The sequence below is a fragment of the Podospora bellae-mahoneyi genome (assembly GCF_035222275.1).
Source record: "Podospora bellae-mahoneyi strain CBS 112042 chromosome 1 map unlocalized CBS112042p_1.3, whole genome shotgun sequence".
Taxonomy (NCBI): domain Eukaryota; kingdom Fungi; phylum Ascomycota; class Sordariomycetes; order Sordariales; family Podosporaceae; genus Podospora; species Podospora bellae-mahoneyi.
The window spans coordinates 139,883-166,331 of NW_026946361.1; the positions used below are offsets into that span (position 1 = coordinate 139,883).

The window sequence follows — 26,449 nt, forward strand, 5'->3', positions numbered from 1 at the left end:
ACTTTTGTGAGTCTTATCATGATGGGCTCGAAGGGCCAAGAGACACTTGCAGCTAACCGGTGGGCCAATGAGACGTTGCAACGACGCTATGGGGAAAAGACCAATGGGAGCAACGCCCAAGTGTGCCATTGGGTCCGTCAGGCTCCAAATGTCTGATGTACTAGTGTGGAGACATCGTGGACCCTCGTGGAGCGACTCGACCTCGATGAAAATGACGCCGTTGTCCAATTCGGATCTGGTTTGGGCACCAGCTGCTTGCATCACGCCTGCAAGTTGGCACCACCGAATGCCGGAGGATCATTGTTCCAAGACGAAGCTGTCCCCTGATGATGCCTGATATTGGACAATGGCCCATGCCATTTCCTGTCGGAACTGGGAAACGAGGCGACCTCATGGGCATTTTCTGACTTGATTGACAATGGACGTTTTGTGTTTTAACTTTGCTGCAGGTCATTGATGAGGGCCTCACGTGCGAGTCGTAGCGAACCAACGACTGCAGTAGCCCCTCCCTCCCCCACCCAGCGACTGGTGAAGCATGCATCTTTTTCTTTCCCCGCACTTCAAGACCAGAACCAAGGCCATTCCCTGTCGGTATCAGCATACACAATGAGTCGATGGCATCTAGAGACTTGCATGTCACCTGATATGGTGGTGACTGGTGGAACACACATCTACTGCATGATATGCAACCAAGCACCAGACATTGACAAGCTTGTTGCCGACCCTGATCATCAGGATCCCACAGCGCCTTCGATTCCGCCAGATGAGCCGTACGGCGCATACAACCTTTCATGGCCGCCGGGCATACCCTATAGAAGGACTGGGCAGCATATCACAAGGGAAGAACCAGTGGACCGAAATGAAGCAGAGAACAGCAACTCCTCAGAGGGCTTGGTCAGTAACATCCAAGTTAGGGCCGCGTATGAGAAGGCATTGGGTCCGGATGAGTTCCGAATCATTTGCCTTCCAAGCACAGACGATGTGAATACACCTATTCACTTGATGCTCGAGACGTATGGCGATGAGCGCTATCCGGAATACGAGACTGTGTCGTATACATGGGGCGGAGAAGATGAAGACGGAACCCTTTGCAAGCCAGTCTTTGTTGGGCCTTACTGGGACGTGTTGCTGCAGACCAAAAATTGCTGGGAAATGCTGAGATTCCTCAGACCTCGGCGAGGCTATCGCTTGGTCTGGGTTGACGCCATCTGTATCAACCAGCTGGACTCGCTGGAGAGAGCAACACAGGTGGCGAAGATGAGATCGATTTACAAAAACAGTCGACGAACGGTTGTTTATTTGGGCCCTGAGATCAGTCCTATCACCACACATGCCCACCCAGTCCGACTCTCAGCAAGAGAGGCAGTCACCTTGTCGCGAGGAGGGGAGACTGAGCTCATCGGTTCGGGCGGCAAAGTAAACTTGGGGCAGTTGCTTCTGTGTCGGTACTTTAGTCGCATCTGGGTAATTCAAGAACTTCTCCTGTCACGCCAAGTATCAATTCCAGTTCGCGATATGGAGATAGATTTTGACTCACTGAGCATCAATGCTATCCCCGGGCAGGCCGGCGAGGGCAGACGCCCAAGACAGCTCTGGGACAGTACGCCTGCGCCGTGGTTCCAATACTTATCCCAGGGAGGCTACTTACATCATGGTCTCCTGGACTGGACACTGCTGACATCTTCGTCGACTGCTTCAGACACGCGTGACGAGTTGTTTAGCCTCCTGGGTCTAGTTCCTAACAACAATTTAACGCCAGATTACGGAATTTCCCGGATACACGCGCAGATAGGAGTTGCCGCACACTCGCTGTTCCGCCTTGGTTCCTTCGAAAACTTCTACATAGCTCCCACTCAGCAGAGAGAACGACCCGACAATTATCCATCTTGGGTGCCCTACCGAGCTCGAACAGGAGGAGCAGCACGAGTGTCATGGACATCCCAGGAACCAGAACGTGTTCTCCAGGAATTCTACGAGGCCCTGAAGCGCCACTTTGATAAGTCTTATTCAGGCCGTCATGTAATCTATCAGCCGGAAGAAGATAATGAATCAACCCTTTGGACGGCCGAAGCTACCATCGATGTAGACACAGCAGCCTTGACCCTTAAAGCGACGCATTTGGCGACATGTACGGATGTGCCTGTTGAGGTTCCTTTTACCAAGGAGAACCATTTCAGGTCACGTACTGAGAGGGAACCCGAATGGAAGGCCTTTGTGGTGCGGTCTAACGAGATGGAGATGTATCTTCTCTCAAACCGGAGCAGTGCCCTTGATAAAGTAGTTAAACCATTCGACCACATCTACTGGCTGCACAGGGATTATACAAAGGAAGAAACGCCAGGTTTCTTGATCCTGCGTCCCATAAAAGGACAAGAGGGGAAACGGTTTCGGTTGATCGGCTTTTGTAGCCAGGTGTTGTTTGTCGAGGTCTTCGTTGCCGGACGGAAGACTGTCCCAAACAGGCAACCAAACAGGGCACGCAGTATCGCTATTCATTATCTTTCTTTCTCTAATCTTCAGAGAGGATTGAAGCGAGCTGTGGATGATGCTGTCGCGAAATTTGGATGTTTAGAGGAATTGTTTCCAGGCGTAGTCACACCACAGGGTCAGCTGTTGAGTTTCTTGGCCTTGATGAAGCTGGCCTCCTGGCCATCGGAGCCGTTCACTTTCTTTTCGGAATACCTGAGCCACCTTGACTCAAGATACGATGGCGTGGTTACCAAGGAAATGAGGAGACTCGAGGACGACCAGCACGAAGTCGAGATCCTTACCATCACCGTGCCATCCACCGACATATCCAAGTTTGTGTTATCATGGGGATACTTGCGCTCTCCTTTCGTCAAGTTTCAGCAGCTACAATCACGGGAGGGACAAGATGTACCATGGGATGAAAGCAGAGTTGTTGTAGTGGAAACTCTCCAGGAAGATGATGTGCTGCGGCTCCGGGCTGAACTGAGCGCCAAGGACCTGGCTGACCTGAGGAGAAGCGGGAAGCGTGACAGTTCGGGCCCCGGTGAGCAGCAAATCAGCAATGTAATTTCACCGGAGGCTCAGACTGTCTGGAAATACTTTCAAGAGCTGGAAAAGGCGCGCTGGGCGACAGGAGGAATGGGCATCCAGGAGATGGTCGGGCTTGTTCAATCTGGCCAAGACACAAGTTCAATGGCTTGCCCTGAATGGCCGGCTGATATCGTGGATGCGTTTCAGGCCCAGGGCAACACTTTACAAATCACGATTGTGTAGGGTAAAGTATGCCAACTGGACTGAATCAGGCCTCGAAAATAGCTAATAAGTCTTAAAAGATAGTTGATAGGCTTGGACGAATAGTCAAAAGGCCTGTTTTTATTCTAAAAAGACATAGCCGTGACTGTGTAAGCCACCACCAAGGCACAAGGCGTAACACCTCATTGGTCGGGCTTATAAGAGGCTTTAAGCGCCCACACATGGCAATCGGACCCACAACAGGCTAGCACGGACAATATCCCTGACCATCACATGTCAAGCGTGCAAGCTCTCTCAGGTTCATCCAGAGAAGCAAGCTCAGTGTCGTGGTGATGCTGTTGTCTTGGCAGAGGAAGAACCCAGAATACCTATCCTCATTCAAACTTGAGCAACCGTCCCTTCTTAAAATCATGGCACTGCCCGTGTACAATCAGGTGACTAAATGAGACCAGCTCTGGCAGCCTCCCCTCCACCCTCGGCCATCACGCTCTCTACCTTTTGCTTCCCCTTCATTATGCCAGCTCCCTCTCCTACACCCATGCGACGAGCGACATAGCGTTGCGCCACAACGCCTACCGACAAACTCAGCGCCTCTTCAAGCCACTCGGCAACCCATTCCCTCGGGTCAACCCCGCCGCTCTCGATAATGTCCCTGATATCATCCGGCACTCGTCCAAACTGCTCCTCAAACTCATCCTCGTCGCTCTCACCCGCTGAAGGCGCAACATCTAGCCACTTGATCCATTTTGCCGGGACCCCTTGGCTAACAGCCGAATACCGAATGTCGTGGACGGGATCGAAAATGTAAATGGCAAACACGACTTGGTCATCATTCTCTTCCTCCTCCTGGGCCATGCTGTCCTGCTTGGCCTTTTCTTCTCCCGCCGTGCCCGCAAACAGACCCTTGTCTCCCTTCACAGAAACAGCCTGGACACTGAGGAAGATATCCGACGAGCGCACAGGGTTGGATTCAGAGACGGGCTCCAAGGCTCTCTGGCGAGCTGCCTCAATCCCACCACGGGAACTGAAGTAGTCGGTGGCGTATCCCTCCGCGTTGGCCCTGCACAGCTTGGAGCCTTCCACCAGTCCACCAACAATCCCCAAGTCTCTCCCAGGAGCATCCGTAACTCTCCACCATGGACCGTCGCGCCAGCCGGCAGTAGAGTGTTGCGCATTGGATGCGGCACCAGATTCTTGCCCACGCTGAATGACAAGCAGGTCCCCTCCTTCTACCTGAGCCATAACCCGGTTGAAGACTGCGTAGATGAGGGGGTCAAGTGACGGATAGCCGACTAGGTCGTGAGTAATGTGGATCAGGAGACGCTCGTGGGAGGAAATCGGCGGCGCAAGGGTGTGGAGGATTGTGGTGAGGGAGGGAAGGGCACGGTGACGAAGCTCATCGCCTGAACAGAAGCACACTGTTAGTCTAGATCATAATTCCATTCCGTAAATATGGTACCACATACCTAGGCCGCGCAGAGCACCGACATTTCCACGAACTTGATCGGCCCATTTGCGAGCCTCTTCATTCTGCTGAATCTCCTTGACGGCGGCTTCTGCTGTCTTCATCGCTGCCGTCGCGGTAGACAGCAAGCCACCCCACCAGCCACCACCACCGCTCGATGCGGTGCCTGTCGCTTGAGGTTGCTCGAGCTTCTTCTCCACCTCGTCGGAGCTGGTGGCGCTGGGGGTGGCATGGTAGGAACCGGTACTCTCGGCTGACTTGCGAGCAGTGTCGGCGCGAGGAGGAGGGGTGTTGGTGGATGTGCGCTTCAGCGCCGGCGAAGCTTTCTGTACATTTTCGCGGATGCGAGGCGTGTGAGGTCGCGGTGCCTTCTCCTCGCCGAGTTGGGTTTCGAGCTCGGCCAGGGGGTCAAAGTCATCGGTCGCGGGGTCTGGCTTGCCCTTTGCAGGCAGCTTTGTCTTGGGGCCTTTAGTGGTGGCCGAATCAGCGCCGATATCCTTGAACAAGTCATCAATATCGTCGTCGGCAGCCTTTGCTTTGTGGGTGGTCATTTTGGCGATGATGAGGTTGGGGTTCCGACTGTTTGCGACGCCGTGACGGACTGACGGTTTGAGTCGCGAGCTGCAAGTGGAGAAGTGCGAGCAGAACCGGGGGCGGGCTGCCCAACCTGAAAGAAGGTTGGATGGGATTGAATGCGGGGGTGTTATCTCAATAATGGGTTGGAAGTATGTAGTGTTATGATTAGTGTTGTAAGCAATCGTATCCGTATGGGCTGCAATACACGACCAGAAAGATGACAGTCGGGTCTCACGATGGCAGATTCCCAAACACAACGATGCACAAGCCAACCACCACAGCTTCTTCAGTGGAAATGCAAAGTGGTGTTGTTGCGTCACGGGCCAAAATGGCAGAGGTCAGGGGAGCCCAGGCATCAAATCAACGACTAGCTCCACCGAGTGTTATGCAACAGCTGATTGGTTGAGCCGCAATGCTGCAGTCCAAACAGGTCTCAGCCGGCGGGTGATTGCCAGCTGCGGGAGTGGGGATAGCCGGGCGGCGCGGAGTGCCAGGGGCCTGGGCTTATTCGGGAACCTCCAGAAAATTGACGTGAGAAGAAATCTACATGCAAGGAGGAGCGTAACAAGACCAGCATCTGACGGCAGCTTGTGCCGATATCTCTCATCCGACATTTGTCCAGGGTTGTTCATGAGAAGAGAGTCACAAGCCTTTTTTCTGACGACATCCCTTGTCCTCTTGTTTTGTTCTGCTGCCTCTCACTTGGGGCAATTTGCGGGCGTGCAAGAGAGGGTTATTTACAAGCGACCAACCGGATCTGACCTTGACCCTGACACGTTGGATGCCCGCCTAGTGCCATCACTTTTTTCGCCTCACTCACACAACACTACTCTCACCACACCCTCTACACCAGCTTACACTGTCAGTCTCACCAGGGAAGCTCACCGTCTCGAGTCTACTTAACCAAGCTGTCCTGGTACGTGGATTGAATTACACGTTCCTCCTATAATGGACCGCGGTCGTGGAGGTGGTCGTGGGCGCGCGACCAAGAAGCAGCGTGCCGGTCTACCACCATCTCACCATCCATATCCGGAATCGCTTCATACGCCAGGCCCTTCATTTGTCTCTGCGGATGTTTCTCTTTTACCAAAAGTCCCTCAGTCAACTCCCCAACGTGGGAACAAATCCAGGCCGGTAAATCAAACACCACATCGCGCCTCCTCACCCATGAGCATGCCAACTACAGCCACCACGTCAGCACACCACAGCTTTCGGGCATTCGCTCCAAAAACCGACAAGCCAGGTAGAAGCAACACTTTTCACTCGAGCTTCACCTTTGAGTCGCCAGCCAATCATGGAATGGCACCCGAGGCTCCCATGGGCCGGAAGAGAGCCAAAACCTTTGAGACGGCCACCACGGCCAGCTTTGAGGGTGAAGACGAGGCACATTCAAAAGGTGGACACTCTCTTAGAAAGAGGACTCGTATTGACTACGCTCAAGTTCTCGACGATGAGATTGGCCTTGCTGCGGCAAGAAACGGTGCCGAGTTGCCCCCGAAAATGACGGCAGCTGCTCCCACTGTTGCCCGGCCACGCAAGAGAAAAGGCGCCCATTCACAAGATGATACGGACGATGAGGCCGATGATTTCTCGTCGACTACGAAGCGTCGACGAGCTGACAAGTCTCCTGCTGCCCCTCGCGCCGCATCGCGTCGCCGGAATACCGGCAAGAAACTGCCCACCGGAATGAGCGCCTACATCGATCAGCCATCAGACAACGATGCCGTGCAGGACACGATTCTTGTTGGGGTTTCAATGGATGCGGATGAGGAATCGGAACAATCATCATATCGAGAATCGGATTCAGCACCTTCATCTCCAGAAGGAACTAACCCAGCAAGGCGACAAGACCAGCAGCCAGAGACCTCGAAGCAGAGAGACCCTGTAGCTGAGATCAATCAGCCGGCGATGATTGCACCAGAGAATGGAACGGGATTGAATTTACCTGCCGCTGAGGTGAATGGCCAAGTGAATTCAAACGGCGTTGAGTCGGCAATGGATCTCTCGTTGGACCATGTGCCCGAGACTGCTTCAAGTTCTGCCCAACCACGAGGCCCCGTTCAACTTGAACAGAGTCGTCAAGAGCAACACCATGAGGAGCAACACCACAACGCCCCTTCTTTCATTGAATTAAACGGGACTCATTTGGAACAACAACAACAACAACAACATCAGACAGAAAAGCTTGACCCAGTTTCCGGCTTTCCAACTCCCGCCACAAAATCTCTTCAACCTGTCACTGAAAACTCGGTAGCTTTGTCCCAGCTTTCCGAGTCTATTGCGCAGACGTCAACCGACAATACAGCTTTAAGACAACGTTTTACCGCCGCAGAATCGCCAGTTTCCGAGCCGATCCCCCAGGAGCTGATGCCAGTTCAGAAACCAAAGCCCCAGGGATCACCAGCTGTGGAAAGTGCGCCTGGTCAATTTGACGGCGCTGTCGAGCTAGAGTCAGGATCACCCCGCGAAGTCGATCGGCCGGAAGCGCAGTCGCTGTCGACCGCAACAGTTGCCAGTCGGCCAGTCTTGCGCGCGCCCAAGCCCGTGGGACCTGCGCGCCTGCCAAGGTTGGAGCGCATCTACGAGGCCGAGACTCCTTTTGCCTCAGCGCTCAATCTCGAGCCATATGAGGACGAGGACGTCATCTTACCAGGCCCATACACCGAATGGGTGTACACTGAAGAAGCACCACCCACGCCAACACCAATGCCGACTCCGACACCGACTCCCATGCCCATGGATAACATCACGTCAGAGGTTACCTGGAATGTGACCAGGCCGCTCAGGAGAAAGGACTTTGACAAGTTGCACCGGATAGAATCAAAGCGGCGCAAGGAACAAGGCCTCCCTCCAATCACTTTCCGAGATTTCAACAACGAATGTGCGCGGCTTCACCAAGCTGCCATCAAGGCCCAGTGTCGAGCTCAAGTCACGTCTACTCCCCAGCATCAAACGGCGCCGGGAGTTATAGTTAGCCCTTCCAGGAAGACACTACCAGATAGCGAAGCTTTGGAGCCACAGTTGCCAACTGCTGCACCGTCGCCAGCTGCGGAAGATGATGGTCAACTCGATGCTCAGTTCGATGGGATGGATGACCAGCAAGAAGCAGATGACGACCAAGAGCCAGATGAAAATGAAGCCCCGATACCAAATCGGCAGAGCAAGCGCGCAATGGATCCAATCGAGGTTACTAAGGACTATCCTCGTCAGTACCTTTTCCCTAAACTCCGGGACCCTGCCGAGTTTGCTGCACTGTTAGAGAACCCCGAGGAGCTGGATACGGAAACTCTGGTCAATTCGACTGCCGCCGCTGTCGAGGCCCTTCACTCTTATCAGCAGGAGTACCAAGAACTTAAAAGGATAATCGACGATGAGGAGAACTCCAAGAGACGACAAGCTAACGACAAGACCATTGCCAACTGGGAAAATCGCCAAAAGGATGACGAGCCGCTGCCGTGGCGTCGTCACTACGATGAGCCGATCAAGGGGCCTCCTCCCTTTGAGCTCCGAGGTGCACGGGCTCCTAAACCCTATGTTGACGACCCCGTTCTCGAATATCAGCGTGAGCAAGATCGCATCATGGCCCAGGCATATGGCTTCAAGCACAATAACCATGTGTCCTTGATTGGCCGTCAGAATCCAGAGGAGCAGCGGTGGGAGGCGCCGGAAACAAGGCTCCGAGAGCGCAAGAGAACCGAGAAGGCTGCCGAATTGGCGGAGGACAATGTTGTTGAAGGGAAACGAACAAGGAGACCTCGTCAGATTGCCGACCAGAGCAAGGAAGCCAGCCGCGCAGGCACCCCAGCTCTCCCCGCCCCTCCCACAAGGCGTCCACGCAAAACAGCGACGGCAGCTGTCACCAGCGGAGATGTCACTGAATCAATCGACCCGGCGCCCATCCCAGAGTCTGTGACAGAGTCTCCACGCAAGCAACGCGCTGCAGCAGCCGCAGCCCGTGCCAGACAAATCGCAGACGAGGAGTCGGCCTCTTCGGTTCCTCACCAGGATAGCAGTCAGGGCGACGAAGACTATAATGCCACACAGCCTGCCAAAGTTCGCAAGCGCGAAGCTGTGGACGCGCCTTCGTCTGCACGCACATTAGAACCCGTCAAACCCGGAGCCAAGAACAAGCGGTTTAGCAAGGCTCCAACTTCAGCGCCCATGCCGTCGGCTCCCGAGACTATTATGCCTTCCTTCTACGGCCACCCATCTGCAGCCTCGGCCCAGCCCGAGTCCAGACCATCGACCGCATCCTCTGAACGATCCGATCGCACTGCTGAGACGACCGAGTCGACGTATTCTCTACGTGACAAGCGCAAGCGCAACTTTGTGCTTGAGAATGATCCCGAGCTCGAGGCTCGCCCGCAGAGACGCAAGGTTCCTCAAAAGTCACTGAATAACAATCCCGAACCGAACGTGAAGCCGACGGCTACCAAGAAACCACGTCAGCCTCGTCAAACTCCCCTTTCGCGTCCTCCACCGGAACCCACACCGGCTCCTCCCGTCGAGCAAGCACCTCCTCAGTTTCCGATTGCGCCTCAGCAAGCTGCGCCCCCGCCCCCCCCAAGCGGAGGTTTGAAGGCACCCACCTTGATCTACAGCAGCCCTCCGGTGCCGCAACCGGTTCCTGTGCTGGCTCCGGCGAAGCCATCTGGACAGCCACCGGGGCCGTTCTTGCATACCTTCAATTCGGCTCCTGCTTTCCAACACGGAATCCCCCCTCCACCTGCCGCTCCGCCGGCCATCAAGAAACCGATCACGAGGATCAAGCTCACCAACACGACTGGTCTTGTCAAGGGCAGGCCAATCGGCAAGGGCTCCCGTGGTGGCGGCAAGCCGGGCGGCTCCACATTGAATGCAGAAGGCAAACTGCCAACCTTGACCGAGCTCCAGGCTGAGGCGCCAGAGAAGAGCTACTCGGAAATGAGCAAAAGTGAAAAGATGAGCTACTCGATGAGAAGTGAGTTTTAACCCCTCAACAACATGTTGTTTTCGGTATGCTAACAAATGACACAGGACGCTGGGCTTCGGGAGAGATGCAAGGCGCGGTCGAAAAACGCCGGACGACCCTCGCCAACAAGAAGGCGGAGAAAGCGACTGGCCGGCCTGGTGAAGATTCGGCTCCTGGATCGGCCAATCACTCGGGAGCGAGCACACCCCAACCGCAGCCCCAAATGCTGCCGCAGCCACCACAAGTTCAGGCTCTGCCACCAGTCCAGCATCAGATTCCAGCACATCAACCACCGATGGGCATGATGATGGGCTCAGGGCCTCTTGCCTTGCCTGGAGGCCCTCCGCCCCCGCCTGCTCCTCATGGTCCACCGGTTCTTGTGCAGCCGAGAACTCTGCAGCCTCCGCCTGCCATGCAACAACCTCAGCCTTGGGGTCCGCCGTCTATCATGCCAGGACAAGCAGGGCAAATGGTATTTTCGTTCCCTCCACCACCTCATCAGTTTCACGGTCATCCGGGACATCCAGGGCATTCTGGACCCATGAACTAAATCGTAGGAGATGAAAAGATCGATCTCTTGTTGTCAATTGGAGGAAATGAACTGTTAATGGGAGGAAAGGATGTTGATTTACACGAGAGAGGAAACACCAGTCGTGTGGAGTGTTTAGATGGAACGGCGTCATCCTTTGTAGCGATCTGGTGTCAAAGGCCGCGTTTTCCGTTACAAGAAGGAGCGGGTGAAGAGAGTTAAAGATCTCAGTTTTTTTCAGTTGTTCGGGTCAAAGCAGTCATTTTCCAATCTCATGGGAGAAGACGAACTTGATGGGGATGGATGGATCTGGGGCGGTAGGTTTGGCATGGCAGCATACAGCATGGGCGGCAAAAGCGATGTATATTTTTGCATTAGCATTTTCACTGCACTGCAGAGCGTGGGCTGGGATTTGCATTCGGCAATCGGGACATGGCATCAAGGTCGGGTACACTGCGTCAACAGCATCGATGGCAGCAAGTAGCAATACTAGACTACACTGTTGCCTCTCTAATTGTCTTGATCATCTTCCAGGACAGTCTCGAATGCCTTGGGTATCCTCATAAAGTCACTCTTGTCCCTCTGAACTGCCACATCCGGCCTCACCAAGCTCAACCACTTTCCATCACCAGGATGCAGCCCCTCTCCCAAGTCCTTGTACACCTGCACACTCACCAGCGTCTTGTCCCCAATCAGTCTGATCCTCACGACGGTCTCGGTGTAGCACTTCCCGCAAAACAAACCCTCAATTTTCTTTTCCTCCTCACTCTTCCACTCGTGCTTCTTCTCCGCTCCCTCCGAGTCAGTGGTAGTGAAATTCACAGCCGAGTACCGCACGTGGTTCTTCCCTTCCCCTTTGACGCTCGTAAACTTGATGTGAGTGTGCAAGCAGGGTTTAAAGTCCCTGTACCCGGAGCCGATGAGGCCGTGCTTGACGACGGCGTGCCCGTGGGTGGTGGCCTCTGTCCAGCCGCCTAGGTCGGTCTGCAGGATGAAGGCGAGGGCGAACTCGAGGTGGAGGGTTTTTTGGGCGGTGATGAGGGGGGTTAGGACCCAAGATAGGGAAGGGTTGGAGCCGGTGGTGGCTGCGCAGGCGAGGATGCCTAGATCTTCGGAGGGGTTGAGGGTGTTGGTGCGGTGTTTTCTGAGGAGCTCGTAGAGGTGGTAGAAGGAGATGGAGAGGGGGAGGGATTTGTGGATTGGGGGGAGGGTGGTTAGGCAGCCTAGGGAGGGGTCTTTGCTGAGGGTGGACCAAATCTCGTGGAAGGCGTAGGAGGAAGGGAAGGGGTCGGTGGGGGGTTGATTGCCGGAGGGTTTGGTCTTTGAGCCGCTGGGAAGGAGGGACGAGTCAAAGAGAATGGGGTTGCGGGCCGGGTTATGGTTGTTGCAGCCGTCGTTGGGACCGTGGACACAAGGGAGGTTGCCTTGCCATGTTTCAGAGTCGGGAAGAAGGGTGATCTCCTGGGAGAGAGAGGGAGGTGGTAGGAGGGGAGATTCCTTGTGACGGAAGAAGGATTTGAGTTTGTTCATGTTGAGTGGAAGGATCAAGAACAACGCTGTTGACCTGAAGAAGGGATGATCTGACCACTCTCTGATTTTATACAATCTTGATGGCGGTCGAGGTTAGGAACGTCGTTGATTTTAGCGTTTGGTTCTAAACTCTGCCAAGTTCTCTCTAGAACATAATAAGAACCCCCTGACCACTGCGTGAGATTGTGGCGGCTTGGCCGTGGTGGCTGCCTCCGACTGCGCCAACCAGCTGAACAATCTTTCTTCTACACCACGGAAAGTCCATTCTAGAAAACCAAACACAGCCCCATCAATATCGCAGAAGCATCACATAAGCACGTTGTTGTCCCACACGCACTGGTATCCCAGATCAGGAAATCAGTTCGGACTCAGTTCATCAATCACTGCCCTCGAGGCAGCGCTTGCCGCTTCAAAGATTGCTCGCCCGTCCTCAGACTCCAACTTGACTTTTTGCTCCTGTTTGTCATTCCTGACCATGGCTGTTAGCGTCTCCTACATAGTCGTGATGGGCTATTGCCAAGCTCACATGGTCAAGAGTTGCGTGCCAAACACAAACAGCCGCGATAAGGAGCTCAAGAACTCAATCGCGCTTCCGTCTCCCTCTTTATCGGATTTCAACCCCGCAAACACTCGCTGAGCTTCAGCCACGGCCTTGTCCAGCTCAATCCCTAGTTGCGGCAAGACGACGTCGGCTCCTTGAGCGCAGACTGCGAGTTGAGTCGCATGCTCCCGGAAAATGGCAAGTCTCGCGGCGAAAGCCCTGGCTGGCGATAACTTCACCGGCAAGCCCTTTCCTATCTGGTTGTCTGGGTCTTCGCTGTGTTCTGTCCCGGCGAGCGAGATTGTGGCAAGGGCAGCGGTTGCGGCATCAGACAAGGCCGTGCACTTGGCTTCGAAGGAGGTTTTGTCATAAGTAGCATCAGCCATTAGGAAAAGGGGATATGATATCTTGGCTTAATCCAAAAAGCAGGTGGGACTAATCGAAGCTGATGGTTTAAGTGTGAGTGGTGATTACCGGTATGAATCCGGTGCTGTAATTAGAGACTGACTTGGCTTTTATCCAAGTGCGGGGTTTAAAAAGGCCAGTCATATCCGGCACAAGATGGTAGGTGGCGGAAACGGGGCATATCACCTACACAGAATGCCACGTTCCTGGCGCGAAACAAGCACGGTCCCAAAGCAGGACAGTGTTCTGTGAATAATTCCAAACTTTCCGCGACACCCACTGTATTCTGAGATCTAAGCTAATCCTGACGCTGACTGACTGGGCACCTGCTTGTCATCTCGTATCACCATTGCGAGCAATTGGCAGGCCTTGGTCTTGCTCATAGGGAGACACTCACTCATGGGCCGGCCATCTTTGGGCAAAAACATGTTCCATCCCGAAAACTCGATGTTGTCTGGATCGGTTTCATGGGTTCCAGCCGCAATTGGGTCTCCAGGCGGGCGGTCTCGATAGTAAACACTAGCAAGGACAAGCTCGCCGCTCAGTACTTTCCTGTCGGCACTTTGAGAGAATGTCTCTTGGAGAGGCTCGTAGCTTGACCTGGGCCAAAATCCATGCGCTGAGGATGCTGGATAGATTTCGGCTATGAAAAGGGAGCGATACTGCCCCGCAACACGGGCAATGACTGTTGTTCGCATTTTGAGTTGATATTGCTGATCGTCAGTTTTGAGATCGGAGGGGCCGCCGACTATCGGATGATGTCATATAAGGTTGGTGGGCAGACGGATAGCAATGGAAACCCTCAGGCTTTGGGTGTGTTGACGGGGTGGGGGTGACGGAGGAGATGAGGCCATAAAAGGTCGCGCCCACGTTGAGTGTGCTACAAGAGCATTGTGACATGAAAAAAGAATTCCTGTATCTAGTGCCTTTGTATTTAGTGAAGTCTTCGTACCACCGATGGCTCCCGATTGCTGATAATTCCGCTCTTTGCCTAGCTGCTCGACAAACCCGTCTATACGTACCTTGCCTTATATTACCTCGAGTCATCACAAGTTTCTGGATCCTGATCCTGACGCCGAGATAATAGGGAAGGGACCTCAAACGACTATCACGTAGGTCCTAATTAGTGAACTGCTGTGGATAATCCCAGTAGGCTTAGAGGGTACCTACCTAATCATCCATCAAGCTACAATCGGAAAATAATGCGGGAGGGTTTGGGGTAATTGCCTGACCAGGCCATAAAGTCAAGGTTCATATGCGCGAAGCGGCCGGAGTTTACACGAGAGAGATGTGTGGAATTGGTCTAATCTGACTCCTAAATCTTCAAGTCCTGGTGGTAAGACATAATGCCACGGTACCCTGTTGGCCTTTTCCCAACCCAAGATATAACACAAACCTTCCCAAACGCCGAAACTCCATGTTGGATAGCAGAGAATCATGGAATGTTCTTGGTTGTAATCCCCCGCGGTCTGGAATTTCTCCAACAAAAGAAGCTCTGTCCCTGGTTAACCCCATCTAGAGGAGGAATCCCGCAAGTCCGCCAACAAGACCCAGGCTCAGGCCAGCAGTGATAACAGCACCGGCCGCACTCTGGGACGAGCTTGTGACAGTCCCAGTCGCGGTGCCCACAGGAGTCCCAGAGACCTCAGTGACGGTGGCACTTGGCTCCTGTTGCTTTCCCTCCATCGAGGCAGAAGTGGAAGCTAACGATTCCAACAAGGTCGACAGCGACGCCAGAGACGAAGTGACAGGATCGACCTTGCCCGTGACAACGCCGGATGACGACGACGGAGTCGGAGTGACGGTGCCGATCACGGCGGTGCTGGTCTCGAGGATCCTGCCCGAGCTGGTAAAGATGACCTCGACGCCCTCGAGAGTCTTGCTTGCAGTGGTAGCAGCGGGGGGGGCTGTATAAAACATGGTCAGCCAATTCTCCAGGGTTAGAGATTAAAAAAGACATACCTCTGCCGCAAATATTTTTGCCCTCAGAGATAACCCACTCGGCCTGTTCGATGTTTTCGCAGGACTCAACTGCACAATCATGGATGCCATAGTTGAAATCGGGTTTGGAGCACAGGCAGTAGATGTCGTCGGGCTGTTGGCAACCGAGGTGCATGTGGAGCGCTAGCATATTGCTGATGCACGACTGCTTGGTATGTTAGCAACATCACCGTTCACAGAAGCACGCAGCAGGTAATTGTCACTGACGGCACAGTTTGGAAGGCCAAACTTGGGTAGCTGCTGGGTAGAAGCGAGGCCGGCCAGGGCGGCAACGACCAAAGTGGAAGCAGTCGTAGTCTTCATCGTCTCTGCTGTAGCTGGTGATGTTTGCTTTAGATCGAAGGTACAATAGATTTTTGTTGGGTGAACCGTGACTGTCAGGTTGACGGACCATGCAACAGAGAAGTTTTTAAAAGATGGAGCAGAAGCCCGAGGGCTTTTTGCCCTGGGCTGAAATCTTGATAAGCCTCAAACACCAAGAAGCTTTGGGAGGCACACAATCTGAGAAAGAAATGACGAGTCGCCGTACAATTTGGTTGAAAGTTTGATGATCGCACCAGAAAACGTCCCAGCATGCATGTAAATGCAAAAGAGAGATGCCTGGCTATTCAAAATACACCGATAGATGACCAACTGAGAGCCCAGATTCTCCCTACTTGGGTGCACAAAATGTCCAACTGGGCCCCTCACGAAGCAAGCCACAAGCCACCAGCGAGGGCACCTCCGGCCACAGCCCACAAGCTTATGGCCTTCCTCCCCACCGCAACGCCTCTCATCCTTTGAACCAACTTCTCCCCAAGTGGCTGGATACTCCTTTCGAAGGAATCATAATCTTTGGCAGCCCAATCAGCCCCATCCTTGCCAGGCACTGCATCTTCGCCCGTAAACGCCACATACAACACATCCATTCCGTCGTAGCCGCTGTCACCTGTCATATTCTTTCCCCAACAGGCGGTGGCAAGCGCTATGCTTACCTCGCCTACCATGGGATTGTCGCCGTCATCTCCGTTTGTGTCGCCCCAGATGCCATACACCAGCTTGTTGCCTGGGCACACAACAGCCATTACGGACAATGGTCTCACGCCGTAGTCTGTTGGGTCAAACGTCCGCCAACCAGGTTTGCTACCGCTATTTCCAAAGACGACATACGGGTGTACATAAGTATTGAGGTCGGATATACCAACTTTGAAGGACTGAATGAGGTCTCGGAAAGCCGTCGCGTCTTGGTAGTCCGGACTTCTTCCTAACGAGCACCTTCCGTCGTCTTGACTACCACCTTGCACGCCGTCGCAGTCGACATCCATGTTGGAAAGGGTTCCATTGCCGCCGGAGAGGTAGATGATGGAGGGTCGATGGGGGTCATTGGTGCAGTATGAGGTGGCTTTGCAGATGTCAGCACGATGCTAAGGATGACAGTTTTCATCGAACATGAACGTACTGTTTGTGCCATCATCAATGCTGTAAAAGCCCCCGGCCAAGCTATGTTGGCACGACGCGACCCTGTCCTTCAGCCCTTGGTAAAAGTCGTTCAAGTTATGGGGGACAGCATTGGCAAGGAAGGAGCTGTCGCCAGATGTTGGAGTCGCGGCGAGAAACAATAATAGTGTGCTGAATGTTCTCTTGCATAATTGAAGAGTGGGATATCGCATCGGATTCGCCGTGGACATGATCCCGGGCTGGAAGTTGGGGTCCAGCAACTACCTTATGGAAATTGCATAAAAAAATCCAAAAGCATTACCTGGCTATTCTCTACTGCGTCTTTGCGCAAATGAAATGGAATAGAAAACAGGGTGTCATCGTGCTTTTCTCTTGCGCGACCTCAAATCTCATGACAGGTCGTGAGAGGCGGCGCAGCTCCCTGCATTCACGGTCCACTCAGCGGACAGGCCCGAGCCGGAATCGCGGTCGGATTTAAGCTTCAGCTGGTGCTTCTTCGGACAGCAACCGCAACGGCCCAATCGGAAAAGAGGTCGCCGAGGCGAGACAACCTCACAGACATCGTATTGCGCATTTTGACCTCCAAAAAGAAACACCACGAGTGCCCTTCACAATCAGCCAACCAGTCTCGGGGAGACACACGTCTGACGGAGTGACCGCAGAATTGAAAAGTTGCGCTTCCGAAGGCGCCGGGATGATCTGTGTAAGATTTCGACGCGCTGATCGGCTTGAAACATTAAACTGACCATGTTATCACTCTCAGTGTCTTTGAGATGGCGTCGGATTGTCGTTATGTTCGGTGGCGCTGTTTTTCCGGCCGGAGGCCCCGCAAGATGTCCACTCCAGTGTTTCCGTCACCTATCGCCTAGAGAATCGCGCTATCTGGTAACAGCAACCCTTCGGCTTCCGACTCTTTGTTCACTGATATCTCCGCACAACAGGATGAGTAGCCTATTGCAAATCATAGACCTGCACAACCCTGTCGAGTTCGACGAGCTCCTTCATCAACGAGATCTCTGTGGCTGGGACAAGATGGCATCGGATATCGAGGCTTGGCGAACAGCCATGGATGCCGGAACCAGAGCAATGTTCTGGATTGTCCCGCCGTCTCTTGCCCACCTCCCCCTTCCAGACCGGTGCGCAGGACATATTGCTTTGGTCAGCGAGATGAGCCCCCCTAACGAGGAGCTCGCCCGACCGGACAAGTCTATCCTTTATATCTCGTCACTCTTCATCCGACCCGAGCACCGCGGAGGGCTTGGCCGAAAAGCGGTTCAGGCGCTTGAATCTTGGGCAAAAGTGCCCCCCTACGGCTCACCTCATTGCGAAGCAATAACCCTGACTGCTTTGGACCGACGATACACCGAGGATGACTCGGAAGAATGGGGTGGCGTGTGGGCCAGATTTGGTCAACAAGCACCAAAGAAAGGAAGCAGCACTGAAGATTGGTATGCCAGGATGGGCTATGTGAAGTGGAAGAGCCAGCCTATGTTCGACGAGCAGTTCCTCGATGGCACCAAGGTCAAGTTGGTTGCTGCTTTTCTGCGAAAGACTTTGAGGGAATAAACAGAAGTTGGATATTTCTGAGTGTAATCTTTTTCAGTCATGACGGCCCGACGTGCGTTCAAATCAATTGGCTTATCCAGCTTATCCACCGCTATCCAGGCAGCGACTCCACTACCAGTGATACGTAGGGTGAATGGCGGGCTCAGCATCAATACAATACGTCTCTGTGGTCTCCCACCTGCAACAAACCAACAGAAAGGAAAACTTGGGCCACCTCACGACATGACAGACATCGCCATGGATACCAGTGGCATTGAAGTCGATATGGTCCTCATAAACCCAGGAGACAAGACCGCCGAGCGGGGTGACCTCCAGACCTCTTTTCTCAACTGGCTACAAGACGACAACTCCAGAGCCAATTTGATCAACCATAGTGGGCATCGAAGACTTCTTATGGAGTCTCTAGGACATACAACGCGCCCGCTTCATGTCTTGGAAGTTGCAGACCTCTTTCGGTTCTTACAGGCGAAAACCGACAACATGAGCGAGGGATCTGCCAAGGAGTACCTGCGGTCAGAATTTGGATCCGATCTCAAGATCTTGCCCAACAATACCATTGTCATCAATCAGTCCTTGGACACGAAATTATCTTCAGAAATTTCCCATGAGATACTGGCCATCATCTGTACCCGCTATCTATTGCATTCAGGCTGGGCAGACCATCATAACATCCGATCCCCAGCCCAGGACGGGTGCGCGGATGAGAATAGCGAAGAGGAAGAGGAAGCGTACGACACGAGAGTGACGAGTGAAGAGTTTGCTCCTCTTCGCCTTCAGTTCCCATTCATTGCCTATGCAGCGCGGCACTGGATGGTTCACGTGGCCAAGACATGTCATTCTCATGACAGCTTGCCCCTGCTTTTGGTATCTGTCCTAGACGAGTTTCTCTTGCAAAATCCCAGGCCCTTCAGCGCCTGGATCGACATTGAATGGCGGCCATATGAAATGGGCGATTGGGTCACCACCGGCCACGGTGTCACCGCCCTTCATGTCGCGGCTCGCTATGGATGGAGACAGTACCTGGCTGCCCTGGTTGAGCGCTCCGCCACCAACGCAGAGCTGGATATTGACGGGGTTGACTTCAGCTCAAAGCAAACCCCGCTGTTTTTTGCGGCCAAGTATGGACACGCCGATTGTGTCAAATTACTGGCTGATGCCGGTGCCAGCCTTGAGATCAAGAATTGCAGCAAAGTCAATGTCTTGCGCCAAGCGATTGTTCGCAACCACGTTGCCGTGGTCAAAGTCCTGCTAGATTTGGGCCTGGATCCTATGCGGGAAGAGGGCAGCCGAGCCGGTAGCCCGGCGCTGAGATTGGCCTGCGAAAATGGGCAACTTGAGATTGTTGAAGCATGTTTGCCATGGCTAAAGGATCCTGAGGATGCCTACCGGGCCCTTGACTGGGCATTGACAAGGCGCGGCAACGTCTGTGTGGTGCAACGGCTTCTCCAGCATCCCGGTATCGACGTCAACAAAATCATTCGAGGCAATACGCTGCTCATCAAGGCATGCTGGTTTCATGATGTGGACTGCATGCAAATGTTGCTTTGCGCTGGAGCAGATGTCAACATCCTTGGATGTGGGGGTGACTTTGAGGACAATGGCACAAACTCGGATAGAGAAAGACATCCCCTGTCGCAATGGGTACAATGGGGAGATGCTGATGTCACGGCCTTGGAAGTCTACTGCTGCAGGCAGCGCCGTCCAAAGAAGCTGGATTCTAAAGCTCAACTGGAGCTCAAGCAGGGCCTTAACTTGCTTATTGGAGCTGGAGCCGACCTCCACCGCCGCAACAAGAGAGGTTTTGCCCCTATCGACATTGCAGCAAACCACCCGACCGCGCTACGACTTCTGATCGAGGCAGGCGCTGATTTCCATCACGAGAGTTCAGATGGAAGTACATTGCTGCACGTACCCAGAACCGGGGAGGACGGCTGGGAGCTTACCAAATTCCTTGTTGGAAAAGGCTTGAGCGTTGACAAGCCAAGATCAGACGGGCAAACACCATTTCATCTTTACATGAAAGAATATCTGAAAAGATACAGCTGTGACCGTGCAGCTGGATATCGGGATGCTGTCCGGTTCGTAGAGGAGCTAGGCCCTGACTGTTCGGTAGTTGATGCTGAAGGAAATGGAATTTTGCACATTCTCTTCATATCTAACGAAACAATTTCCGGAAAGCTTTCCGACTGGAATGAAGATCTCAAAAGAATTTTCGAAAGGCTCATTGCTCACGGTGCGCTGGTCCTCGAAAAGAATTACGCCGGAGAATCGTTGATCCATCTGGTGTCGGCCGAGAACATCGAAGCGATCCAATTTCTGATTGAGAAGGGTGTCGATCTCGAGACTCAAGATGACGAGGGCAAAACACTGTACATGCGAGCTGTGACTCAGGTATACGCTACCAAAACCCTGGATCGGCTTCAAGCGATGGGCGCCATGGTGAAGACGCGGGATTTCAAGGGCCGCACAGTCCTACACGAGGCGATCAAAGGTCACCGAACCGGCAAACTTGACATGATGGCGAAACGGCAACCGCTGGCCTACCTTGTCGAAGATCTTCAACTGGACCCCAGCGTCACTGACAATGAGGGCAATAGCCTTCTCCATGAGCTTGCGAGTTGCGACACAGATGAGTACAATCTTTATGGGGCATTGCTTGAATATGGGGTGGACAATGATGCGCGCAACAATGCCGGTCAGACCCCATTACATATCGTCTGTCAAAGGTGGGATGACAGCCACCTAAACTTTATGGCGTGGGGTGGATTTGAGAAGCAATTACTCTCCAGATCTCTCAAACACTGCACACACCAAGTCAATGCTGCGGACAACCATGGAGTCAGACCCATCCACTTGGCGGCCGAAAAGTCGGAATTTTTGGTCCAGCAACTTTTGGCTCTGGGAGCGACGATCATGGTAAGGACACATGACTGGATGACACCCTTACATATAGCCGCCAAAGAACACCAAAGTAATGTTGTTGCGATGCTGCTTACTGCCGCTACAACCGGCAACTATGGGAATCCAAAAGAGTTTCTTGAAACCAAGGGCAAACCTAAAACGTATACCGTCGGCAGTAGATGGACGGGACGACAAACGGGAAAGGAGCTAGGGCATAGTGCTCTTTATTATGGTGTGCAGTCTGGACGCCCAGAGACCGTTTCGCTTCTTTTGGGGGCTGGCGCCGAGGTGAAGTGGCAATCCGCCAAACTTTTGCAGGCCTGCGCCAACTTTGAAGAAGAAAACCGCAAGCTACCCCCACACCGCAGGTCCGGCACCAGGTTGAACGAGATTTTGGACATGCTTGTCACTTCAGGACTTGACCTCTCAGCACGCGCCAGCAGGAGAATGAACTCAATCACGCCACTGCTGCAGTTTGATCTAGCTGTTCACCGAGCGCTGGACGCCGGGTTCGATCACACTGTTTCATGTCTCTTGCAATATCAGCAGCCATCGTCACAATCGTCAGTCTCTTTGGTGTTTGCGCGGAAGTGGTTTGAGAGGCGGAAGGAATCTGGAGCCTCCGTCTTTCGAGAGACGAGCAACTTGTTGAGCACGGCAGCGGGAGACGCTCAAGCCATCCACGCCCTGGTCCAAAAGCTTCTCCTGGCGCGCGAGTTCGAGGTGGTTGAGTACATCTGCACCGTTCCACAGCAGGGCGCAGATGACCCATTGGTTGCAATCGACGACAAGGGGAAAACAATTTTGCACCTACTAATAAACAACGGATATGCAGCCTTGCTCGAGCGCATCTCGAGAGCAAGGGAGCAGCATGACAATCCACTAGAAAGCCTGCAAGCTCTTGTGAGTCGACAGGAAAAGGAAGGCGCCATTTTCCCGCTGGTCCTCGCTGCTTGTCACCGGACGCTTCCCAATATGGCCGTCCTCCGTGTATTGGTCGAGGTGGTGAAAGTGTCAATCAATGATCCCCGGCGGTTTAGGGAACATGTACGTCCGCATTTCAGTTCTGAGTGGCGTTACCATCAGGGATATACGCCGCTTCATGGTGTGACAGGTCCAACACCATGGTGGCATTTGCACCAAGCTTTGCTATACTTGCTCTCGCAGAAACCCGACCTCGAGGTTTGTGCTCAGTATAGAGGAACGCCTCTTCACTTAGCACTTTCGCAAGCGGACAGTGATGGCAGTGCGGTTCGATTACTTCTAGAAGCAGGTGCCGATCCTAACGTGAAATGGGGAGGGCGAAGCTGCTTTGCCGTTGCTATGCAAGCTGGCAAGACCGAGCTTGGGCGCCTGCTGTTGGCACATGGAGCCAAGGTCACCTCATCGGACTTGAAGCATGGAGCAGAGGATGGCAAAACGGAGTTCTTCTCCGCTTGCGGATACAGTCTGAGTAGTGAGGAAGAGAAGGAGTTGGCAAGCCTTCTAACCAATGTCTCCAAAAAGTAGCTAGTACAGACACAGAATCGGACGCCTCTCTGGCTTTCGACTTTGGACTTTATTCAGAGAGTTCCCTCACTTGTTTCATTATAGCAAAGCCCTTCAACGCCCTGCCACAGCTTCAACAGGTCATTCATACTATGAGGGTATATCACTCGATGCGGAACCTGGGTACCTTTCTCTCTGACAACCCGATCTTGTCATCACAATCCGTCTGCCAAGTGACGGAGAAATTGTATACTGCTATTTTCTTTGCGGAATTGGCAGGCAGACTTCCGATTCCGTTGGACGCAGGTGATTTTGCGCACCATTTGGATTGGATGAGAACCTCGAATACCATGACTACCTGAGGGATTACAATCCATCTTGACAAGACGACACTGAGCTGGGCGGAATGGGCCTTGGGTCTGGTCAACACTGTCGTAACCACATTATCCTCCTGCGAAATGAGAACATGATAGGCGCGCGTCGCGGCGTCAAGCTCGGTGCAATTCGACCTGTTTCTTAACGGTCCGAAACGCATCACAAGGCCCCTGATATCACCGGTATTTGTGCGTAGCCAAGATTCGGCACCGCCGTTAGGCCCGTGGGATCCGTTGGGCGGCCTGGAGCATCCCCATCACCTGCTGCATGTCACGCAAGCGAGTGTTTTCCGGGGAATGTGGGTCTCTCTTCTTCGTCAGAGTCTCAAAGGCAGCAGCAACTGCCGGGAGGTCGTTTGAGGAGTCTGGTCCCGATCCCCGTTGTCTTAGTTCGGCTCTTGGCTTTGTCGGTACCAAGTTGGGCAGCCATCTCGTCAACGTCTCCGCCCAGTGTGTCTCGTTTCCGATCGGGGGAAGGCTTGGCGGGGAGATGACATTCCAGTTTCGTGGTTCACGGAGGCAAGTTTGACTTGAGTTTTTGAAAACTGGGCTGCAGCCCCTGAAAATATCAACGGGGAATAATGGATATCTTCCAGGAATCAACGGCCACCGCTAATAACAGTGGATCACGTACCGGGGATGCGCGCCTATCCAAGCTCTTATCCAAGACCATGAGAAATGGCAGTGCCTAGGATGAAGGGCTGAGAGCCTGACGATGAGAGCTAGGTGTGATAAGCGAAGCATGGCTAGATTTCATGGTATCACGACGTGTGCTGGACATAAGAGAAAGTATAAGACGCCAACCTTCCTCGCATCATGATGCCTCCTGGACGTGCCAGGCAGCCAGGAAAACAGCGCCTTCGTCGCTTCCTCCGTCTCCAACCATCACCATGCATTTCAGCGTTGCTGGCATTGCCCTCTGGGCCCTTGCGGCCACACAGGGTGTCGAGGCTCACTACCGCTACAGCAAGCTCATCGTCAACGGCAGGGTGACCAACGACTGGGAGTACGTCCGCGAGAACAGCAACTTCATCATGCCCACCAAGCAGTTCCTCCAGCCCAGCGATGACTTCCGCTGCAACTCGGGGTCCTTCGCCAACGCGGGCAGGACCAAAGTCCACAAGGTCAACCCAGGCGACAGCATCGGGTTCCGCCTGTGGAACGGCGGCAAGATTCTCCACCCCGGACCTACCACCATCCACATGTCCCGGGCTCCCGGTGACGTGCGCCAGTACAGAGGCGATGGCGATTGGTTCAAGGTTCAGGAGACTCTGATCTGCAGAGCCCCCGGCCGCTACCTCGCCGACACCGACTGGTGCTCCTGGGATCAGCCCGACCAGACCTTCACCCTTCCTCGCGATACCCCTCCTGGCCAGTATCTCGTCCGCGTTGAGCACATCGCCCTGCACGGCGCCCAGAGCGGAGACACCGAGTTCTATTGTAAGCAACTTCCCTCCCTTCTTTCTCCTACCATCCCCCATGTGCTAACACCGGTAAACAGTCACTTGCGCCCAAATCGAAGTCGGCGGCAACGGCAACGGCCGCCCCGGCCCCTTGGTCAAAATCCCCGGTCTGTACAACTCCAACGACCCGGCCCTCCGTTTCTGGATCTATGGCGTTCCATCCTACCCCTATACCCGCGTCGGGCAGCACGCCGTTTGGACTGGTGGCCAGTATGGCGGCGGCGGCGGCGGTGGCTCTCCCGCCCCTGCGCCCTCGCCCGCTCCCGGCAACGGCGGCGGCACCGTTCCTCTTTGGGGACAATGTGGTGGAGAGGGCTACACTGGTCCTACCCGCTGTGCCGAGGGCACCTGCAAGGTTAGCAACCAGTGGTACTCTCAGTGCGTGAACTAGGCTCGAGACGAAACCGAGAGGAGTTTGCTGGGACGACGGCAGGACGACGGCAGGACGCAGTCATTCGTTAGAACAGTCAATAGTAAATTCCTCCCGCATCAGTACTATCTGCTTACCAACGTACTTTTGTTTGTAGAGAACAACTGGACGCAGAAGACGCAAGCATTGGGCCACTGTTCTACTTTTGTGACATTAGCATTCAATTCAGGGGCTCAGAGGGGGGGACAACAAAACCTCAGGTTCTTGCGTTTGAAGAAACCGGACAAGCACTCACAGCACTAAAGTCTGAACACGTAGTTTTCACGTGGATCAATTTCTTGATTATCTAGAGCCCGTTCAGACCTCTCTCTCCATCACCTGGGCGAAGAAGAGATGGCAAGTGTACTCAGATCCGCCTGTGCTCGACACAAACTCCATGTCTGAAAGCCCATCGGTCCAGGACGCAATGCGACCAATGGGGCGGCACTCAGTCCCCCCAACATCGATCTGCTTTTCCAGGCAGTTCTGTCCCTCGGTGTCGGGAAAACAGAAGATGCTGAACGCGCAAGCTGTCTTTCCGTCCTCCAGGATGGTGACAAAAGCCTCTACGGCTCTGGGACGACTTAGGATGCTGATCTGGGCGTTAGCACACGCCACACGTTGTGATCCCGACGGTTTGACACAGTTGGCGTCGCCGCAATAGTGCGTAACATGACAACTGTCTGAGGCACACAAATAGTCAATTTCCGCACTGAAAGCCCTCCCTTGCAAGATGGACAATGCGGCGTCTCGCTGTGTGACGTTGACAGGAGGAGACGTGGGTGTTGCAGTCGGTTTTGTAACCCCGTGGCGGTCCTTGACTGCAAGAGCCTGATCGCAACGAGTGCTGGTCTGCAAGCATTTGCAGCTAGGATTATTGCTGGGACACAGGGGAGTGCCAGCATCTTGCCTTTTGGGACATAGCGTTTGCGTAGGTAAGGACGAGTTGCCCTTAAGGCAGACATTCGTCTCCGCGCATATTTGGGTCGAAGTGTAGCCCGCACACCCCGCTCCGGTATACAGTAAGGAATTAGTGGTGCCTGAGGGAGCCTCGTTACTAGTTACGGGGGTTGGCTTGATGGATGTGGAAGATGGCTTGATCGTGGTTACAACAGTAGCTCCACTTGTCACCACGTTTGAAGTGATGGTGAATATGTGCTGGGTCTCGGTCGAAAAAGACAAACGTACTGGTTACCTCTACAGTAACAGTCTCCGAAATCACCGTGGAAAATATCGCCTCCACCCAGAGAGTAGACGTATTGGTTACCGAGGTGGCTTGAGTCTCTCCGACTGTCGTGGTTCCCGTGAGTGTATTGAAGGTGTGGGAAGGATTCTCGGGATCATAGTGGTCGGGTGGCAAGGTGGTCGATGAGTTCGTCGTGGCGGTCGAGCCGCAATAGAAACCGGTGCAAAGGGAACCGCATCCTGGAGATTCCGGGGCGCAGGTGACATTTGCTGAGCCTGTCTGAAAGGTGATGGGGTCGCTGAAGGCACCAGGTCCAGGCGTATTTGTCAGCAGGCCACCAGGAACGATCTCTACGCATTGACCGGCGGTGTATTGATCGCATCCAGCACCGAAAGGTGCCAGGTC

At 53.8% G+C, this 26,449-nt stretch overlaps 11 protein-coding genes across 11 annotated transcripts; 5 read left to right on the forward strand and 6 right to left on the reverse strand.

Annotated features, from left to right (window-relative positions):
* Window positions 1–14: 14 nt before the first annotated feature.
* Window positions 15–3,243, forward strand: QC761_100570 (uncharacterized protein; the record flags this gene model as incomplete). The annotated part of the gene is made up of 2 exons (XM_062873305.1): window positions 15–1,464; window positions 1,714–3,243. Exons 1-2 carry the CDS (start codon window positions 457–459, stop codon window positions 3,241–3,243), a joined length of 2,538 nt encoding a protein of 845 aa, XP_062735880.1. The 5' UTR covers window positions 15–456.
* Window positions 3,244–3,526: 283 nt separating this feature from the next.
* On the reverse strand, window positions 3,527–5,874 carry QC761_100560 (uncharacterized protein). The gene is made up of 2 exons (XM_062873304.1): window positions 4,689–5,874; window positions 3,527–4,625 (listed from the first exon to the last, which is right to left on the reverse strand). Exons 1-2 carry the CDS (start codon window positions 5,236–5,238, stop codon window positions 3,661–3,663), a joined length of 1,515 nt encoding a protein of 504 aa, XP_062735881.1. The 5' UTR covers window positions 5,239–5,874; the 3' UTR covers window positions 3,527–3,660.
* On the forward strand, window positions 5,817–11,385 carry QC761_100550 (uncharacterized protein). The gene is made up of 2 exons (XM_062873303.1): window positions 5,817–10,223; window positions 10,280–11,385. Exons 1-2 carry the CDS (start codon window positions 6,212–6,214, stop codon window positions 10,762–10,764), a joined length of 4,497 nt encoding a protein of 1,498 aa, XP_062735882.1. The 5' UTR covers window positions 5,817–6,211; the 3' UTR covers window positions 10,765–11,385.
* Window positions 11,254–12,273, reverse strand: QC761_100540 (uncharacterized protein; the record flags this gene model as incomplete). Its single annotated transcript, XM_062873300.1, has 1 exon — window positions 11,254–12,273. One exon carries the CDS (start codon window positions 12,271–12,273, stop codon window positions 11,254–11,256), a length of 1,020 nt encoding a protein of 339 aa, XP_062735883.1.
* Window positions 12,274–12,336: 63 nt separating this feature from the next.
* Window positions 12,337–13,337, reverse strand: QC761_100548 (uncharacterized protein). The gene is made up of 2 exons (XM_062873302.1): window positions 12,800–13,337; window positions 12,337–12,742 (listed from the first exon to the last, which is right to left on the reverse strand). The coding sequence occupies exons 1-2, from the start codon at window positions 13,198–13,200 to the stop codon at window positions 12,631–12,633; spliced, it is 513 nt and encodes a 170-aa protein (XP_062735884.1). The 5' UTR covers window positions 13,201–13,337; the 3' UTR covers window positions 12,337–12,630.
* A 1,258-nt stretch (window positions 13,338–14,595) lies between these two features.
* QC761_100543 (uncharacterized protein) lies at window positions 14,596–15,523 on the reverse strand (the record flags this gene model as incomplete). The annotated part of the gene is made up of 3 exons (XM_062873301.1): window positions 14,596–15,126; window positions 15,182–15,365; window positions 15,428–15,523. 3 exons carry the CDS (start codon window positions 15,521–15,523, stop codon window positions 14,735–14,737), a joined length of 672 nt encoding a protein of 223 aa, XP_062735885.1. The 3' UTR covers window positions 14,596–14,734.
* A 383-nt stretch (window positions 15,524–15,906) lies between these two features.
* QC761_100530 (uncharacterized protein) lies at window positions 15,907–18,202 on the reverse strand (the record flags this gene model as incomplete). Its single annotated transcript, XM_062873299.1, has 2 exons — window positions 16,659–18,202; window positions 15,907–16,601 (listed from the first exon to the last, which is right to left on the reverse strand). The coding sequence occupies exons 1-2, from the start codon at window positions 16,885–16,887 to the stop codon at window positions 15,907–15,909; spliced, it is 924 nt and encodes a 307-aa protein (XP_062735886.1). The 5' UTR covers window positions 16,888–18,202.
* QC761_100520 (uncharacterized protein) lies at window positions 17,450–18,223 on the forward strand (the record flags this gene model as incomplete). Its single annotated transcript, XM_062873298.1, has 1 exon — window positions 17,450–18,223. The coding sequence occupies one exon, from the start codon at window positions 17,450–17,452 to the stop codon at window positions 18,221–18,223; it is 774 nt and encodes a 257-aa protein (XP_062735887.1).
* A 222-nt stretch (window positions 18,224–18,445) lies between these two features.
* On the forward strand, window positions 18,446–22,633 carry QC761_0029060 (uncharacterized protein; the record flags this gene model as incomplete). Its single annotated transcript, XM_062872220.1, has 1 exon — window positions 18,446–22,633. The coding sequence occupies one exon, from the start codon at window positions 18,446–18,448 to the stop codon at window positions 22,631–22,633; it is 4,188 nt and encodes a 1,395-aa protein (XP_062735888.1).
* Window positions 22,634–23,741: 1,108 nt separating this feature from the next.
* Window positions 23,742–24,840, forward strand: QC761_100500 (uncharacterized protein; the record flags this gene model as incomplete). The annotated part of the gene is made up of 2 exons (XM_062873297.1): window positions 23,742–24,426; window positions 24,488–24,840. 2 exons carry the CDS (start codon window positions 23,742–23,744, stop codon window positions 24,838–24,840), a joined length of 1,038 nt encoding a protein of 345 aa, XP_062735889.1.
* A 602-nt stretch (window positions 24,841–25,442) lies between these two features.
* On the reverse strand, window positions 25,443–25,823 carry QC761_100495 (uncharacterized protein; the record flags this gene model as incomplete). The annotated part of the gene is made up of 1 exon (XM_062873296.1): window positions 25,443–25,823. One exon carries the CDS (start codon window positions 25,821–25,823, stop codon window positions 25,443–25,445), a length of 381 nt encoding a protein of 126 aa, XP_062735890.1.
* Window positions 25,824–26,449: the final 626 nt, after the last annotated feature.

What these genes read in the sequence shown, in the direction of transcription:
- QC761_100560 (XM_062873304.1), bottom strand. Translation starts at nt 5,238, where the DNA reads ATGACCACCCACAAAGCAAAGGCTGCCGACGACGATATTGATGACTTG. An exon ending in CGGTGCTCTGCGCGGCCTAG is followed by an intron (nt 4,626 to 4,688) that starts GTATGTGGTACC and finishes GCTTCTGTTCAG; the next exon opens with GCGATGAGCTTCGTCACCGT.
- QC761_100550 (XM_062873303.1), top strand. Translation starts at nt 6,212, where the DNA reads ATGGACCGCGGTCGTGGAGGTGGTCGTGGGCGCGCGACCAAGAAGCAG. An exon ending in GATGAGCTACTCGATGAGAA is followed by an intron (nt 10,224 to 10,279) that starts GTGAGTTTTAAC and finishes CAAATGACACAG; the next exon opens with GACGCTGGGCTTCGGGAGAG.
- QC761_100548 (XM_062873302.1), bottom strand. Translation starts at nt 13,200, where the DNA reads ATGGCTGATGCTACTTATGACAAAACCTCCTTCGAAGCCAAGTGCACG. An exon ending in GGCACGCAACTCTTGACCAT is followed by an intron (nt 12,743 to 12,799) that starts GTGAGCTTGGCA and finishes AGCCATGGTCAG; the next exon opens with GAATGACAAACAGGAGCAAA.